General features: G+C 36.4%; 1 protein-coding gene and 1 pseudogene across 4 annotated transcripts in view; one reads left to right on the forward strand and one right to left on the reverse strand.

The window, feature by feature from the left end:
• POLQ (DNA polymerase theta) overlaps positions 1 to 19,681 on the forward strand; it is a 106,851-nt gene that overhangs the window by 41,621 nt on the left and 45,549 nt on the right. For all 4 annotated transcript variants that reach the window (XM_061167063.1, XM_061167065.1, XM_061167064.1 and 1 more), the window contains 4 exons: positions 540 to 733; positions 1,930 to 2,054; positions 3,311 to 3,554; positions 15,116 to 18,216. In XM_061167063.1, coding sequence (XP_061023046.1) covers positions 540 to 733; positions 1,930 to 2,054; positions 3,311 to 3,554; positions 15,116 to 18,216 — 3,664 coding nt within the window. The remainder of the gene's footprint in view (positions 1 to 539; positions 734 to 1,929; positions 2,055 to 3,310; positions 3,555 to 15,115; positions 18,217 to 19,681) is intronic.
• On the reverse strand, positions 12,393 to 13,023 carry LOC133073518 (trafficking protein particle complex subunit 5-like; annotated as a pseudogene).

The following is a 19,681-nucleotide window of genomic DNA, read 5'->3' on the forward strand; positions in this document are numbered from 1 at the left end:
TTCTTTAATCCAGTCTGTCAGTCTCTATCTTTGATAGGTTATTTAACCCATTCATATTTAATGTTACTATTCGTGTAGTTGGATTTACATCTTCCACATTTTGTCTCTTTATTTTCTGTGTCTCATGTCTTCTTTTGTTCTCTTGTCTTTTTACTGGTTTCTTTGAGTTTAGCAGACACTTTTGTGTATAACTTTTAAACTTCTTTAATTAATTTTTCTCTATATTTTTTGAAGTTATTTTCCTAGTAATTCTCAAGTGGTTAGCATATACAGTTTAAAAATTTATACTAGCTTAATTCCATGACAAAGAGAAACATTATTCTTGTATATCTATATTCTTATTCCTTTTTTGGGTGGCTGCTATTAGTGTTTTTCTCATTTGTGAGTTGCTTGTGATTAAATGAAGTTTAATGAGACATTATCATATTTAGAAATCCAAATATTGAGGCTTTTGTTTTTAATATGAAGTTCACATCCACAATTTTGTCCCTTTTGTAATGCAGTAATTTTAAGTAATGAATGATGTTTCTTTCCTTTAGGTTACACCTGTGTTTGAGGATTGGACTACTATTGATTGGTATCGATTTTTCTGTTTATGGGAGAAGTTGCCAGCTTCTATGAAACGGGTGGCAGAGCTAGTAGGAGTTGAAGAAGGGTTCTTGGCTCGCTGTGTGAAAGGAAATTTAGTAGCCAGAACTGAGAGACAGCACCGACAAGTGGCCATCCATAAAAGGTAAATATCAAGGAGCCTGGACTATTCTGTTTTTAACACAGTATTGGCTATACAGCAGATGGCCAATTTTGACTGAATATAGTAAAATTTTCAACTTCTTGTATTTACTAAATTTATTGATATTTTAGTTTCTTCTTTGTAGCTTATAAGAAGCTACTATATATTGAGACTTTTTAAAGTAGAACATTTAATTACTTCTTCCAATAAAGAAGATGTGAATCAAAACTGCCAACTTAGTGTGGCTTCATTTAAGGATATGGTTTGTATTACCCTTAGAAGTGATTCATTACCAGTAGAGTAGAGCCATTTGAAAGATTTCAGGTGGAGAAATTACATAGGCTTTAGCTTTTTTGAAATACAATAAAATTGCTTCTCTTAATAGTTTCATATTATTTATGTCATGCTGCTGCTGCTGCTAAGTCACTTCAGTCGTGTCCAACTCTGTGCAACCCCACAGACGGCAGCCCACCAGGCTCCTCCTTCCCTGGGATTCTCCAGGCAAGAACACTGGAGTGGGTTGCCATTTCCTTCTCCAATGCATGAAAGTGAAAAGTGAATGTGAAGTCGCTCAGTCGTGTCTCTTAGTCGTGACTCTTAGTGACCCCATGGACCACAGCCTACCAGGCTCCTCCGTCCATGGGAATTTCTAGGCAAGAGTTCTGGAGTGGGGTGCCATTGCCTTCTCCTATTTACGTCATACTCAAGTGTAAATTTTGTAAGGATTATATACAAATACATATAATCCAAATATACTTGGATGATTTGTGGCACAATTGCTTTTCACATCAAAAGGCAATTGATTTGGTTTTTTATAACCAAATTTTGGTTGAAACATGATTCAATGATATAATTGTCTATCAAGCATTCTTTAAAAAAAATATTTGTGCCATTACCTTTCTTGAACTAAGACTCATTTCTTAAAGTTAGTTAGTAGTATTGAAATATGGAAGAAATCTTTTTGTTATACAGATATTAGTTTTTTGCTATAGTGCCAACATTTGTTAGAATTTACTTTTACAACCATTGAGCTCTTTGTCCACTAATGCTATATCCTATTAAGAATCTTCTCTCTTTCTCAGAGGTGTAAACCCTTTCTTATCTTTTTTTGGTTCTTTCTTATTTCTCAGAATCTATATTGTGCTTTCATAGTAAACATAAGTGACCTCTTACTGTACTTTTGGTAATTTACTTTCCAGGTTTTTTACCAGTCTTGTGCTATTAGATTTAATCAGTGAAGTTCCCTTAAAGGAAATTAATCAGAAATATGGATGCAATCGTGGACAGATTCAGTCATTACAACAGTCAGCTGCTGTTTATGCAGGTCAGTTAAATAAGCATTCCCACATTTATTTAAGACTCTGTGGTTTGAGGTCAAGTTAAGATCACTTTTTTCAAATTCCATTTTACTGTAGGCTTCTCTAAAAGTGATGCGACCATGTCAAACCATAATTTTGTATAGTCCCTATCGTCATCAGAACACCTACAGCAGTGACTCCTCTGAGCTTAGTGACCCTGCTACAGAAGACTGGCAGCTAGCTGAGTGTCTGTATCTTGGTCCCTTTCTATCTGTTAGCAACCTGCTGACCATCTTTCTTCTTTCTGTTTTCTTTTTCTTTTTCTGGGGTAGGGGTCTTGAAAGAAGTAGACATAATTCTCACTTGTCTTGCTTTTTTCAAGTTACTGATTAATACTTGTTATTGCAGAGGATGGCAAATGAAGAGGGATTTCTGGATTTCTATCTCACTGTTCTAAATATTATCTCTTCTCTAAGGAAATACTGGTTTTCATTAATAAAATTAAGTTCATTTTATTCTAAGGTAGGCAAACAAGGGAAGTTCTAGATCTGATTTTACTACGAAATCCATAAGCCATTAGGAAGGCAATCCTGGGCTACTGGAGACTGTATTTATAAGTTTCATTGTGAAGGTGTGTGTATATGTGAGGGAGTACTGAGGGAAAGATGCTGAGAGAGGGGAGTGAGAAGGGAGAGGCTTATCTTTAACTCACTGGCATCAAAGATCTCAGATTACCTCTAGAATTAATGTTCTCATAGGGGAGTGATTTTCTTAATGATTTGACACTTGGCTGCTCCGGCCTCTTTATTTTAAGAGAGTATAGCTATCAAGCTGGGCAACTTTTTTATTTTTTAAGAAAATATCAATGGGACCCTTACTCTTTGGAAATAGTCCTCTTAGCACTTGAAAATTTAAATTAGTTCTCTTGTTTTCTCTAGGTGGAAACCAGAGTACTTTCTTCCTTAAAATAAGGAAGAGTGAGAGAGAGAAAGAGAGGAATGAACTAGTGAGGGCTTTTGTTTGTTTTGTTTTTATGTGCTCTGCCTCAGTATTTTTGGATATAAATTTATGATTAAGAATAAATGAGATAATGGTTAATGTATCTAGCCAACTAGCTACGCCCTTGATATCGGTCTACTCTACTATTAATTTACACTTTGGGCCTGTTAAACTTTATAGTTCTATAGGGAAAAAAAAGAATGAAACAAAACTACCTCTCAAGAAATGGAGAATTGGTCTAGAAAGAATTTTTAATTCAATAATTATTCCATGAATATTCTAGGGATGATTACAGTGTTTTCCAACCGCCTGGGCTGGCACAACATGGAGCTACTACTTTCCCAATTTCAGAAGCGTCTTACATTTGGCATCCAAAGGGAGCTGTGTGACCTGGTCCGGGTATCATTACTTAATGCACAGCGGGCCAGATTCCTCTATGCATCTGGTTTTCTTACTGTGGCTGATCTTGCTAGAGCAGATGTTGCTGAGGTGGAAAGTGTTCTGAAGAATGCTGCACCTTTTAAAAGGTAAGAAAATCCCCTCGTCTACATAGGTTATTAAATGAAACAGGCTGATTTGTAAGTAGTAGATAATTTGTTGGACTTCCCTGGTGGCTCAGATGTTAAAGCGTGTTTTTCTCTTAGATAATATCATGCCATATTTGGTATAAGTGGAAGAAAATCTGGCTACTTTTGCCCCCTCGAGGATTACTTTTTTGTGTATATATATTTAAAATATATTTTATGACTTTAAAGGCACTTTTAAAAGTATCATAACTTTCTCCTAGAAAGACTAAGTAAAGTTAAGTTACCAACGCTTTCTGCTTTGATGGATTTTAGTTCTCAGTCTATATCCAGGACTCATTTTAGATTTTCCTTTAGGCAAGAACACTTTAATATTTACTCTTCTTGAATATTCTTTGGAACCCTAGTCCCTCAAAACCAGTTTATGAGAAGAGGACTCTTTGACATATATGTGTGTGTATGTGTGTGTTTAAAACTAATTCATTGAATGGGCTGGCCTAAGGATATTATCAAGGGATAGGTTATTTTCTCAACCACTGTTCTTTGAACTCTTTGTTATATGGAATCTCAGCCAGATTCTGTAGCTATTTAGGCACTTTCAAGTGTTTACAGTTTTATTTTCAGGTTTTAATTTGTTCTAAATTAGAGCATTAATCTCATTTCCAGTTCAATGCTTCTTTCCTCCCACTCATTTTAAGTGCAGATGCTCTTATTTAAGAACCTTGACACAGGCTCTGAAACTTGTAACATGTGGGAAGGGATGGGGGGGCATAATCAAAGGAAAGGTCTCACTGCCCAGTGCCACCTCACATACATTTATTCTGTGTATCCAGCGGCAATGCAGGTTTGGTTCTTGTAAGCTGGCCCTGGTGCAATGTGCCCTACAACCAGCTGTAGTGGTATAGCTGCCTCTATCTAGATTTTGAAGGATGGAATGGCCCGGAGTCTTGAGCACGTGCAACCTGAGGAGAGGACTGCTGCAGTGGGAGGCCCACCATGGAGTCTCCACTAAGACAGTGCCTAGTGGGGGCAGGGCCATTCCCTGTGACCCCCAGATTGGACTATCTACTGGTGTGCTGTTTTGTCACTATGGGTGTGCCTCTGGCTAAAACCTACATAGAGTATGCTTTAAAACCTACTTATAAAGGTGTTGATCTCCTCTGGAGCCTGTGATTTTCACAGAATCTTTGAATACATTCATACTTGCTTAGAAATATGTAATAAAAGACCTGAGGTGAAAAAATTTGTCTGTGGGAGTATCTCTGTGGTAACAACATACCAAATATCACCCTTAACCCTTTCAGGAAGTCATCTGAAAGCAGTACACATTTTTAAAAATTTAATCAGAAAAAAGTTGTAAACACATTTTGAAATCTCTTCATTATGTTAAGGCTGTTATTGCCGTGACTATGCCTCTTCTGAAAGCCCAAAGTCATCATTGATCAAAATTAGTGACACGTAGTAATAGGACACATCAATATTATCTGCCTCCTCATGGGACACACTGGAAAAGACACATTATTCCTGGAATATTCTTATCAGAAATGTCTTCCTTGAATTTAACTGTAGGGAAACATCAGGCAAACCTTAATTGGGAGACATTCTACAAACTATTTGGCCTGGACTTTTCAAAAACATCAAGTTATAAAAACAAAGACTGAGGAGCTGATTCTAATTAAAGCAGGCTAAAGAGGCATGACAACCAAATGTACCACCTTACACTAGATTGAATTAGAAAAGGAACATAATTGGAACAATTGGTAAAATTTAAATAAGGTGTGTAGATTAGATACAGTGTTGTACTAATGTTAATTTTCTGAATAGAAACTAATGTATCTGGAGATTGGCCTCCCTTTCAGTGCTTGGAAAACCCATCCAGCATTCAGATTGTCTCAGATAGTTTACCATTACCAGCAATCTGCAGTGAATTACCTTGTGCATGTGTATTTTCATATTGTTGATGACATTTCTTCAGAGTAAATTCCTAGACATGAGATTTCAGAAGGTAAGTACATATATATAGCTCTATTGGATTCCAGATTGCTCTTCAGAAGTGTCCAGCCAAGTTGCAGTCTCACTAGTCTGTTACCCCTCAGCCTCACAGAGGAAGTTGTTAAAAACTAAATTCAGTTTAAAACAAAATTTAAAATTCATTTAAAACTTTTGAGAGGATCTAATGCATTGGTATTTATGATAACTATAAATAGGATAACTCCCAGTGTTTGGAGTGTGCGTCAGAGCCATAGTCCCCAAGACCCAAACCAAAGACCCTATTGAATGAGTTGCTGCCAAGTGACTTAGTGATCTCACATAATTAAGTTTCAACTTCACCAGAAGTGTCAATCCAGGTACAGTGTTAGTGTTGGTCATAGCATAGACACTTCCCTGTTCAGCTAAAAGTTTATTAAGAGCCGTCTTATTATCAAGAGCCAGAGAGTCTAAGTATTTTTGTTGGATAGCTAGTGCTTTTGCAATAGAATCTGCAGTGTTCCCTAAGAGTTGAGGAACTGTTCCTGATCATATGCTTCTTTGTTTTAACTTCTAATCAGGGAAGTAGGGCCCTGCCAAAGGAAGCAGTTTTTGAATTGTGAATGCCTCCTGTTAAGCCTTTTCTAGAACAGTTATGGGTCACAGTTAGAAAACCTAAGAGGCATATTCCATATGAGCCATGTAGGCTCATATAGGAGCCATATAGGCATTCGTAGACCCGAGAAGAATGATAACCACCACAGACAAAGACAAGACCTGTTGGGGCACAACCATTCCTATTAAGCAAGTACTGATAATAGATTCATTCACAGGATTGTTGCATTTACCTATTCAAGCCAGGGACCAGTCAGGTTTTTAGTGCACCTGAATACTAAAGGTTCTCTCTTCTTAGTAATGGCTTGGGAGATACAGATGAGGATGTTAATCTTTCCAGGCCAATGTCAGAGTGAAATTAGGAAAGAAAAGGAGAAAGGGTTTCATGTTTTGCTAAAGCAAGACTTGAATCTGGTGTCTGGGTGAAAGCAGTAGACATTGATGTCAATGACTTTTCTTACTCATTGTTTTGTTTCCTGTGTTGTATGGGACCAGATGTCAGGTGGTCTTCCTTAGCTGTGAGACTTACTCAAGAGTCAATACTTTGTATAGTTTTGGCACAATGTCAATGATCAGGAGCACTTGGTAACATCCCTTCTCACAGGGCTCAAGGGGTGCCTTTGTTTTTAGTGATAGCTACAAAGATGCAAGGACTTCCCTGGTGGCTCAGACAGTAAAGAATCTGCCTGAAATGTGGGAGACCTGGGTTCAATCCCTGGGTTGGGAAGATCCTCTGGAGGAGGGCATGGCAACCCACTCCAGTATTCTTACCTGGAGAGTCCCCATGGACAGAGGAGCCTGGAGGACTATAGTCTATAGGGTCACAAAGAGTTGGATACGGCTGAGTGGCTAAGCGTAGCATAGCACAGCAGAGAGGTGCAAATGCAATTTTTCTCTCTTTAATTATCCTCTTTTTTTTTTTTTAACCAAAGATAATGACAGTATCACAGTAAAACTAATTTGTTTGCGTTAAACTTGATCTGATTATTTAAGTGCAGCAAGAATAGTGATTAACCATGCAGGTCCTTTTTTAATACTGCTTTGCTGTAACATTGTAAACAAGGTACCAGGTTGAGAAGTAGAGTGAACTTCATCTATACTTGCCATAGTCTTTATAGATTCTGCTGCCTTTGTATGAAAGTTACATAGGTCATTTCTCCGTTACTCAGGTTCAATATCTTTAGTGTGAGCCTCAATTTGATGACAGAGGTTTTAGAAAGTAAGTGAACAGCAGTAAGAAAATTGGTTACTTGTTACCTATTTCTTATTGGGGTCCCAGAGGATTGTCATACACAATTTTAAGATAATGACTAGAATTATCAGTTAGGATTATATTAGGTTATACCAAGTTTTCAGGAACTTCACACAGTTACATACTTATACAAATACAACATAAAGAAGGCTTACTACTACTACTTATTTGATAATGTTTCCCATGTGATGTACTATCAAACAAGCCTAACGTCTTTGTTCCAGAGGCCCTCTGGAAAATTTCAAAGTTAGTTTGTGGTCAAAAGACTTCATTTAAAATTTGATTTGGGGAAGTTTGTTGAAGACATCAAATTGTTTGGACATTTGCCTAAGTAGGATCACAGGTCAGTATGAAACAATACTTGTCTATTTAGCAGATGAAGAAAAATTAAGTATTAGTTTTATATAAGTACACTATTGATAGTAAAACTTGATTTTTAAAACCCTTAGCATTATTCAGTTTTAGCCAGCTTGATTACACGTGGTAAAATCTTATCTCTCTTCAGCTTTTTGTATAACTTTAGTTTATCCTTCATAACCAGAAGCTCTAATTCAGACAAAATTACTCTCATTTCCTTTAACAAAATGCATCTTTATTACCCATGCCTTTTCTTAGCCAAGAACACATCCTGCTTTCCTTGTGTAGGGAGATGTTTCCTTTGTTGTTTCTTGTAGCTTTAGTTACTTGTATTAGAATTTGTAACCTTTGAAAACCTTAAGTTCTGGTGAAAATTTAGAAACTAAACAATTGTGGACTGCCTGTTACACTAGGATTCTGCAGCTTGGCAAATCATAAAGAGTTTATAACTTCTAGAAACATATGCTTTCTCATAGAAAAATTTCTCAGCATGGCACTGTTGACTGAAAAAAAAAAAGCACAATATGAGAGTTGTGAGTTAAGGTTTATTTGGGACAAAATGAGAAGTATAGCCCAGAAGACAGTATTTCAGATAGCTGAGAAACTGCTCGAATGAGGTAGAGGGGAAGGTCAGTGTTACATATGATTTTAGTGAAGAGGGTACGTGCAGTCAAGCACACATTTTGGCAGAGGCTTGCTGCTAGTCATGAGGAGCAAGTGTAATCGTTAATGATTTTAGTGCTTTTCTAGGTAGGAGGAGTTGTAAGAATTGGGCCCATAAACTCTTCTATCTGAAGATGTGTTCTGCCTGTTTTCCCCAGAGCACTGCATGCCTGGGAAATTCCTGATTTCTCCACCCTGAACTCCTTTCAGGGAGTGTTGAAGGTCACATCTATAGCAGCTCAGGATTTAATCCTTGTGGGGGTAGATGGAAAGTGCCTATATTTGGCATCACCAAACACGCTTACTAATAATCCCAAGTTTTATCGCTAGTTTTGCAATAATAGGAAGCCAAAAGTAGATAAACCTACATAAAGTAATCTTTCACCTATTGTGTCTTACTTGGAATGATCTAAATGTTCAATAGATTTCCATTACTTAACCTAGTCTTGGCAAAACTTTAGAGTTTTACACTAAAAATTCAAGAAGCTTGTTTGAAAAGTTTACCTAGAAAACTTTTAATTGTCCTTTTGTTTATTTAATTTACTTGTTTTAAACCAGCGGCCCTCAACTGTTTTAGTACCAGGGACTGGTTTTGTGGAAGACAATTTTTTTATAGACCAAGGTGGGTGATGGGGGAGGTTTGGGGATGATTTAGGTGCATTATATTTATTGTACACTTTATTTCTATTATTATTACTCAGCTTCACTGCAGATCATCAAGCATTAGATCTTAGAGTTTGAGAACCCCTTCTCTAAACAATTATATTTAGATTATACTAAACATTTTACCATGCCAAATTATTTTTCTTACTGACAAATTTGTCAGCTTAAGTAGAATAAAAGTATTATAATAATACCGATAATTCTTAAGACAACAAGTTAACAGGGGAAAAAAAACCTAAGACTATCTCCATTGATGCTGAAAAACCCTTTAACAAAATTTAATACCCATTCCTGATACAAAATATTTGAGAAAATTGCAATTAATGGCCATTTTCCTAAAATGATCACACACACATACACACACATGGGGCTTCCCTGGCAGCTCAAATGGTAAACTTTATTGCATAATTTTTGCCATGCAGAATTTTCTTTTCATTAATTTTTTTTTAGCAATCTGTTTTTAATTTTTGCTTCTCAATTATAGTTGGAAAGTTTTTCATACAGTGAGATTAAAGAGGTATTCACATATTTTCTTCTAATATTCATAAGTTTGCATTTAGATTCCTGATGCATTTAGAATTTAGTTTTGTGTATCGTGTTAAGCCTGGATCCAGTTTTATTTCTCAGTGACTCTGATTTATAAAAGAGTTTATCTTTGTCCCAGTGATTTGAGATGCCACCATCATATGTTATATATCCGTATGTAATTAAGTCTATTTCTGGACTTTCTATTTTATTTACTGTTCTTTCTGTCAATTAATGAGCCAGCACCATGCTTTTATTTATAAAGGCTTTGTAGTGTCTTTTAATGTCTGGTAGGGTAACTTCTGTCTTACAATTTTTCAGTATTTTCCTGGCTATTCTTGCATGCTTGCCTATATGAAACTTAAAGTGCTTTTTGATATTTTATTGAAATTGGGTTGAAATTTAATAGGACTGGTTTGTCAGGAATTTTAAAATATATTCGTCATACAGATTCTTAGGAGTTTTAGTTTTCTTCCTACAAATATTGTACATTTCTTGTTAAATTTATTTTTATTATATTTAATCATTATTCTGTTTTAAATTGATGGTTGTCTTCTGTGTTTTCTACATAGTTATTATTTGAGTATGTAAAGGCTATTGAGCTTTATGTATTTTTTATCCATACTTTTGTTGTTTAAATTACTTATCATTTACCATTGAATCAATTATCGTTGATTCTCAAAGATTTTCCAGGTATTGTCATATCATTTGCAAATAGAGATATTTTACTTTTCCCCTAATGATTCTTGTGCTTCTGACAGATTTCTTTTGTCTAATTGAATTAGCTATTAATAATAGCACTATAGGTAATGGTAGTAGATAGTGGTAACAGAGATAGTGGACATTTTTGCTTTATGATCCTAGTGGAAATGCATCTGCTACCGTAATAAGATACTGGCTTCAGGATTATGATGTGTGTTTGTGTGAAAAGTGAAAGTCACTTGGTCATGTCCGACTCTTTGCGACCCCATGGACTATACAATCCATGAAATTCTCCAGGCCAGAATACTGGAGCGGGTAGTCATTCCCTTCTCCAGGGGATCTTCTCAACGCAAGATTTGAACCCAGGTCTCCCTCATTGCAGGCAGATTCTTTACCATTTGAGCTGCCAGGGAAGCCCCATGTGTGTGTATGTGTGTGTGATCATTTTAGGAAAATGGCCATTAATTGCAATTTTCTCAAATATTTTGTATCAGGAATGGGTATTAAATTTTGTTAAAGGGTTTTTCAGCATCAATGGAGATAGTCTTAGGTTTTTTTTCCCCTGTTAAATCTGTTAGCATGTTATATTAGTAAGATTTCCTACTACTGAATTAGTTTTATATTCCAGAATAAATTTCAGTTGGTTGTGGTATATTATTTTTTACATGATGCTGGATTCTATCTGCTAATATTTAATATGGTATACTTTTACATTGTTACCCATAAATAATATTAGTCTGTAGTTTTCATGCATGTGTTCATGTGTGTGTTTGCACTATCTTTACTCAAGTTTTGATATCATTGTTTGGTATCAGACTTGCTTCATGAAAAACAGGAAGATTTTTCCTTATTTTCAGTACTTTGGAACTGGTTAAAGTTTTGATATGATTACCTTATGAAACAATCTTGGATTGTGCCTTTTAGTGGGATTAGTTTTTTGACCAGCTTCTCTGTTTTATTTTTTCAGAAATCAGTCTCTTTAAACTTTCTACATCTAGTGGGGTCAGTTTTGGTAACCTTTCCAAATGAAATTATTTATTTCATCTGGAGTTTCAAATATATTTTCATAGAGATCTGTAAATAAGCCTGTTAGGAATTTAAAATATTTCTTCCATTTTTCTTTTTTGATTTGTTACTTTGTAAATTTCTACTTTCTTTACTTTCTTTTGTTTCCTTGATCAGATCAACTTGTGGTCTATTTTGTAAATTGAAAAAATCAAATATTTTGTTTTACTGATGAGGTCTATTAAAAAAAAATCTACCTCATTCATTCCTTATTTTTGAATTTTATTACTTCCCACTGCTTTCTTTTGTTTTACTTTGTCATACTTTTTCTACTTTGTTGAACTAGAAATTTAATTTATTGACATTTATGTTTTTATTGATAAATAAAATGCTGCATTTAAAATTTTGATACTATAAATTTAGTACTGTGAATTTTCCTATGGTCACTTATTTTAAACGTAGCCAGAGATCTGATATTTAAGGCTTTCATTATTTTCTTTATAGGAATTATGGAATTTGCATATTTTCCTTTTATGGCTGGGTGGAAGTTCTTTTTTTGTCGTTAGTAATTTCTAGTTTTATTGCATTGTAATCTAAGTGTGTTTTATAACATTTCTCCATTATGAAATTCACTAACAGTTTGTTTCCTAATATAGAATATGGTCAATACAAGCTGGATAGATATATTCTCTATAATAAAAATAAAATGAGATATTTTCACAAAATCTACCTTATTATGTTAATTATGTCTTATTCATTCCCCAATGCCAGTACTTCATCTTTCTTTGAATTATTTATTAAAGTCTACCAGTTGTTGGTGTACTTCTCTCTTTGTCTCCTTGCATCTCTTCCAGTGTTTGCTGATTGGTTGTTATTTAGAGTGTAATTATTCATAGTAAATATGACTGATAGATAATTATCTTTATTGTGCTTTTGAGCATTAAATTATACCCTTTTTGGAGTGCCCCTCACTGCTTTCTTCTTGTTTCCCTTTGCCTGGAAATTCCTTTTCCCATCCCTTTATTTTTAGTCTTCTTGAATCTCTTTGGTTTATTTTTTTTTTTTTGAAGGGGGCTGTCAGCTCAGCATCCTTTATCTCGGGGAGATCAGCGGCCCTCCTGGGCCCGGTCCCGCCCGGGCTATGACGGCCTCCTCGAACTTGATCATCAGCGTGGTGCCCTTGTGCCAGTGCGCGGTGACCGTGGCGGGGAAGCCACTGTGCGTGAGCACCGCCTCCACGATGCCCGCGGTGAAGCTGGCACAGTTGAGCGTGCTGTTCTCCTTGGGCACCGAGATGTAGGTGTTGATGAGCGGCTCGCGCTCGATGATGTAGAAGGTGCGGGCGTCGTCGTTGGCCTGCTCCAGCTTGTCGGCCTCCTTGCCGAACAGCGCCTTCCACACGGCGCCCTTAACGAAGAGCAGGGCGCCCAGCACCTTGGTTTCGCGCCGGGCGCCCTTTTCGCGAGCCACCAGCGCATCCAGGACGCGGGCGCCCACCTGGCGGCCCAGCGCGGCCAGGCGCGCCTGCAGCTCCGCCACGGAGAAGACGCGGCTCTGGCAGTGCTGAACCAGCTCGGAGAAGAGCAGGGCAAAGGCGCTCAGGCTCACCTCGGTGCGGGGCCGGGCCAGCGCGCGTTCCAGCAGCGTCGACTTCCCTCGCGTGAAGCGTGCCTCCATGCCGCCGACCTGCGGCCGCCGATTTGGCCGAGCTGCTTTACGGCGCCGTAAAAGGGGGCGTGCCGAATCTCTTTGGTTTAGATGTGCTTTTTGTGTACCACATTGAGTTGTAGTAGTGTTTTGCTTTCTGATACAAATTAAAAATCTTTTTCTGTGTGTGTGTGCTTTGAAAATTTAAAATGTAATTCCTCATTTTAATTTTTTAATAATTAAAAATAACAAATGAACATCTGAAGATCTTTTTAATAATGTAATTCTGCTCACATTGATTGATACGGATGTCTGGTGTAAATTCTCTCAAATTATTTTATAATTATGTATTATGTAATGTTTGCTATGTTTCTTTATCTAAGGGTACTCTTTGGTACTTTATTTTTAAATTTAGAAAGGTGTATATTTTTGTTTTATTGGGTACCTTTTATTATCTGGTTTGTTAAGATTTTAATTGTATTCCATAATTCCTATCTATTGCTTTAACAGCAGTCACTGACATTGAACTTACTTTAGCTTTCTTTTACCCTCTACCTTTTCCTTCCATTTTCAAAGTGCATTATTTCTACCTTATCTCAATATATAAATTTTGTACATTAATTTTTCACCTTTGTCTCCTTGTAGGGGTAGGAATGGAAGATTAATATAACCTACATTTTTAGTTATTCAGATTTTTACCATCATTCTTACTGCTGAGGTGTTCCTTCCTCTCTTTGAACAGATGAAACGTATCCTCTAGTAGATTTAGATTTCATGAGGAGGGCTTATATAATGTAGAATTCTCCAAGTTCTTGTATGTTTAAAATCATTTTTTCATAACCTTAGTATTTGAAGCACATCTTGGTTGGACGGCCTATACTTTCTTTTATTGGGTTTTTTGAAAATGTTATCTCTTTGCTTTGTATGCTGTTTTTGAGATTTCTGATGGGAGTATGATTCTTTTGCCCTTCCAGATATGTAGGCCTTGAGGTTTATTTTCCATATCTTTGAAGTTTGATAGTTTTACTAGGTGTTTTAACTCTTTCTTTGGAACAAAGTACTTAAGTTAGTGTCTTAAAAGCAACTAGTATTATGTATTATCTCAGAGTTTCTCCAAGTCATGAACTTGGGAGTAACTTTCCTCATAGCTCTGGTTTGAGTTTCTCATAGGGTTGTAGTCATCTGAAGGATTGACTTAGATCTGCTTTTAAGATAACTCACACACATGCTGGCAATTTGGTGTTCAGTTCTACACATGAGCTTCTCCATAGAGCTTCATGACACCCTTATGCCTTGATGCTTGACTTCCCTTAGAGTGATTGACCCAAGAGAGAGCAAAATGGAAGCTGCAGTGTCTTTTATGGCCTAGCCTCAGTTTTTTAATTGTGGATGAGATGCTAAATTGATCCTTGTTCTTCTTTCTTCACTAGAAATAGAAATTTCTTGGCTTCCATAACTTTTATGGAAAATTAAGTTTTCCTCATCCTGTTCATCTTCTCTTGATGATATTTCAGTTACATATATGTTTGACTATTCAGGGTGTAGAATCTATTATTTTACTATGAAGAGCACTGATATTTTATCAGTCAGTTAGCTTGGTTGAGCTCAAACTTTTCTAGGCAATAGCTCAAATCTCTGTTCAGTTGTGTAGACTTTTACCTGGCTGCTTGGAGTCTGCATACACTTGCATAGTTTTGATGTCAGCTAGATATTTGAGCAGAATTTATATGAAAAATTTTTGGTTCTCCTCTGTATCTCTCAGTTCTGAATTCTCTCGCTTCATTTTGTATCTCTTGTAGTTACTCTGAGCTCTGTTTCACATTCTATCGGTAAACTCTAGTTTTCCATTTAAGGATTCTGTCTTAGTGAGGCCTTCCCTGATGATGCTACTTAAAAATTGCAGAGCCACTCATACATTTCTGGTGCTTCATTTTTTTATTTTTAACACAACTGTTACCTATCAACAGTTAACACAGTATGTGTTTTAACGTTTTTTTAATTTTCTGATTTCCCCAATTAGAATGTAAGTCCTTTGAGAGTCGATATACTTTCCTCTTGTTCAGTGCTATTTATTCAGTTCCTAGAAAAGCTCGATTGATGCTTAATAAATACTTTATTAATGAATGAATCAATGCATTAATTAATTTCATTCCTATCTCTTGTATAGTACTCGAAAGGCAGTGGATGAGGAAGAGGAAGCAGTTGAAGAGCGTCGAAATATGCGAACTATTTGGGTGACAGGCAGAAAAGGTTTAAGTGAAAGGGAAGCAGCAACCCTTATAGTAGAAGAAGCCAGAATGATTCTGCAGCAGGACTTAGTTGAAATGGGACTGCAATGGAATCTACATTCCTTTTTGAATTCTGATACACACTCATTGACCAGCAGTGAGTCAGACGTAAAAGAACACAAACTTATATCTCAAACTATGAGTTCTTATAAAAGATTAACATCAAAGAAAAAAAGTGACACAATATTTAGTGATTCTGTTAATCACTTACCAGATACCATGCAAGATTTAGATAAAAGTAGAGAGCATACAGATTCCTTTTATTGTAAATTTCAGTATGGGCATCAAGAGTGTCATCATTCCATTTCCAGAGCAAAAAAACAGGCTTCTTTGAGTATTAAGAAAGGAAAGCTAGGAACGTCTCTGAATAAGGGGAAAGCAAGCACTTCGAAAGTTGTTCAGACTCTCTCATCAGGGAAAACAAAAAAAGAACCTTTAAATTTTAGCTCAGAAAAGATGAGTACAACCTCTCAATCTTGGAAACATGGTAAGCATCAAAAACGATCCAGAGACAGTAGCCCTGTGAAAGACACAAAGATGCGTAGAATCAATTTACAAGAACGGACTATGTCTAATTCTATTCATTGTGAAGACTCTTTTACTTTAGATGAGACGAGTATGGAATTTAGAAGTCCAGAGCCATTTGCTAAAAACATATCTTTCTGTGCTGACAGAAGATATAACATAATACCGTTTGCATCACAAACAGAACAAAGTTGTTCAAAGAACAATAAAGTACCTAATGATATTCTTGGGGAACACTTTATTACAGGATCTCAGAGTAAACATGTGATTCAAGTCACTAGTGTGGTCAGTGAAAATGGAAGAGGATTAGCTGTTGAATCAGAAGAAAAAAATAAAGTGGTGACACAAAATGATTCAAAAATCCAGAATGTTTATGTGAAACACCATGATATCCATCCAGTTAACCAGTGCTTGGAGAAGCAGTTTAATAAAGAGACAAACACTCACACCAAACTGAATAAAACAATAGCAAAACAAATACCCTGTGAGACACACAGCAATTATATGAATAGAGACTCAAATGTTATTATGAAATGTGAAAGTACCAAGTTAAATGCTGAGGAAAATAAATCAAGTAATCTTAAGGCATCAGGAGATATCATAAGCAGCACTGAGACACCCAGTGAAGTACATCTACCAAGTGGAGCATTTGGTAAATTAGGAGGCCAGCCTGAGAATATTCTAAATACTCCTGGAGTACAAGGAAAAACAGATGCTTATGCAGCAGACAGAACTAAAAATAATCATATTTCTGACTTAGGTTTAGATCTCTGTGATCTTGAAGATAGTTTCTACCTGGATACTCAGTCAGAGAAAATAATTCAGCAGATAGCAACTGAAAATGCCAACCAAGAAGGACCCAAGGACACCAACCTGGCAACAGGGATGATTCAGAAGAACCTAGACAAACAGAGCTCAGTGAGCTCCTTTCAGAAAGAGACTCATGTTGCTTTTCCAAGTGAACAGTATTCACTAGGAATGACAGATCATTTGAAATGTAAGACTGTAGATGATGTGAAGCAAAGCAGTGATTCGCATGAGGTCGATAACCTGACTCCAGAAAGCCCAATTTTTTATTCTCCAATACTAGTAGGGGAAAATGGCCCATGTTTTAAAGGCAGTGAACTTTCTGTTACTGACTCCCAATTAAATAGTTTTCTTCAAGGTTATCAAACACAAGAAGCTATGAAGCCAGTTATACCTGTGGTTCCTCAAAAGAGAACTTCTACTGATACAGAAGTAGAGTGTCTGCCAGTTCCTGAAACAAGTTTGAATTTGAGTGGTAGTTTACTGTTTGACAGTTTCAGTGAAGACTACCTTGTAAAAGAACAACGACCTGATGGACAAGAAAAAGAACACCTTCCTTCTGAAATAACATCAGTCCATTTTGATGATTCTCTGTGTCTACAACCAGAGGGCATAATTGAAAAACCAGATATGAATGAGAATCAAGATAATCAGCAGCCACTATCTTGTTTCAGTGATGAGTCTATTATATTTTCAGAAATTGATTCCGTCCAGATGGTTGCAGCTTTGGACAATGTAGACATATTTCCTGTCCAAGAGAAACATAATACTGCAGAATCTCTAAAAATACTGAAACTGAGTGATCCAGTGACTGTAGGTAATGATTATTCCCAAAGAGAAGTAATTGGAGGAGATAAAGATAAAAGGTCTCAAAAATCCAAGTTAATTGGCACAAGACAAGATAATTCATTTCTGTGGTCAGGAGCATCATTTGATTTAAGTCCAGGATTGCAAAGGATTTTAGACCAAGTGTCTAGTCCTCTAGAAAATGAAAAGCTAAAATTAACTGCTACAGACTTGCCTGGTTTGAATGGAGAAAATGCAGAGGTAAATGACAGACATGAAGTGATTTCAAATATGGAGCCAAATCAAGTACAAGGAATTCCATTTTCCCCTAAAATTGTAGTAAGAGGCGGTATTGAGGCACTACAGAATGATGTTATTCATGGTGAAACCTCCCTCTTGCCTTGTAAAGAAAACTGTATAGTTCATGATAATGGACTCATTCCTCCTACACCTATTCCTTCTGATTCTAAGTTGGCATTTCCAGATATTCTTGGAACATCTGTGAAACTTAAGAAAATTAGTAATGGTTTTAAACTTGGTGAAAGTTCTTCGTTTGGCTCACCTTCCAATAATAAAAACCATGATTTACATCCAGGGAGTAGAAATGGTTTTAAAGATAACAGTTCTATTAGAGACACAAGTTTTTCACCGCAGTTACCGCAGAATGGGTCACAGTTAACTCTGGCCTCATGCAGTCCTGAAAGTTTGGCCATAATTGATGTAGCAAGTGACCAAACTCTCTTTCAAACATTCATGGAGGAATGGCAAAGCAAAACTCGATTCTCCATCTCACTGGCTTGTGAAAAGATCAGTAATTTGACATCTTCTAAAAGTGCTGCTATTGGTGGTATGTTTAAGCAAGGTAAGATTTTTTTTTAAAATCTTTTACATTTGTATGTAAAATAGTGTGACTGAGACTTTGCAGAATTGGATATTAAATGTAATAAATTTGTTCAAAGTTTAATAAGTTTCTCCTGTGTAGGTTTACATGTAGAACAGCCTTACTATTCAGAGCAACTTGGTTAATAATAATAGCCCTCTGGTATAAGAGATGGGGGACATCTGGACACGAGGGTAGGAGAGCTGAGCAGTGAGGCCAAGAGCTCAAATCTGGTAGACTGAAAAAGTGCAGACCACTAGGACACTGTTTGTTCCTCTGGCTCTGATCTGTTGTTGTGCCTGGGGTCTATCAGTCCTGTGTCTGCCTCCTTCCAAGGGGCCAGAGAGCCCATCTGAACAGCCTTGCTATCACAGCTCCACATAGGAGTTCCATACCAGTGTTGTCTCCCAAGACACTGACCCAGCAGCCGAGCTTATTGCTACTGGAGACACCACAGCTGGTGTGTCTGGTTCAGAGGCCAGAATTAGAGCAGTATTTGACAGCTTAATGCTTGGCTGTGCCAGGAACCTGTCTCTCAAATAGCAGCTCGCTCTTCTGTGCCATTCTGGGCTTTGCCCTGTCTGACGCCATAGGGCTTTTCTGTTTGGTTGTCTTGCTCATCTCTTTATTTTGTGAGGCTCTGTGGAAGTTTCTCATACGTATCTGCTGCTTTGGCTCTTGGTCATGCTTGGCGTTAGTGTGAAGTGTGCTGAGCTTTACCATTAAACACATTTCTCTTAAGAAATCATATATATATACATATATATGTAATAATCATATATATATAATATATTCATTTGAATATGTTTGTAAAGTTTAAGATGTATATTTTTAATATGGTTCAGCTTTTTTATGGCACCATAATGATATGGTTTTAATTAATTAAAATATAACTGATTTACAATATTGAATTAGTTTTGGGTATACAGTGATTTGGGTATATAGTAATTCAGTTTTTTATAGATTATGCTCTATTTAATGTAATTGTAAAATAATGGTCCTATTTCCCTTTGCTGTATAGTATATTCTTAGAGCTGACTTATACATTGTAGTTTGTACTAATTAATCTTCTACTGCTCTCTTGCCCCTCAAACCTCCTTTTCCTCAATCACTTATTTATTCTCTTTATCTGTGAGTCTGTTTATCTTTAGTTATATTCATTTGTTTAATTCTTTAGGTTCCACATATAAATGATAATATACAGTATTTATCTTTCTGTCTGACTTATTTTACTCAGGTCCATTCATGTTGTTGCAAATGGCAGACATGATGCTCATGAATTATTTTCTCTTAAACTGTAATATCTTTACTCACTTATGTCATAACAGGAGTACATAACAAATAGGCACTATATTTTCACAGTGTGTATTAGCTATGTTTTCCAAGACTTATCTCAAGTAGAATTTATACCTCCACTGATAGTCATGAATTCCATACTGCAGTGTTG

This window comes from Dama dama, chromosome 19 (genome assembly GCF_033118175.1).
Source record: "Dama dama isolate Ldn47 chromosome 19, ASM3311817v1, whole genome shotgun sequence".
NCBI lineage: Eukaryota > Metazoa > Chordata > Mammalia > Artiodactyla > Cervidae > Dama > Dama dama.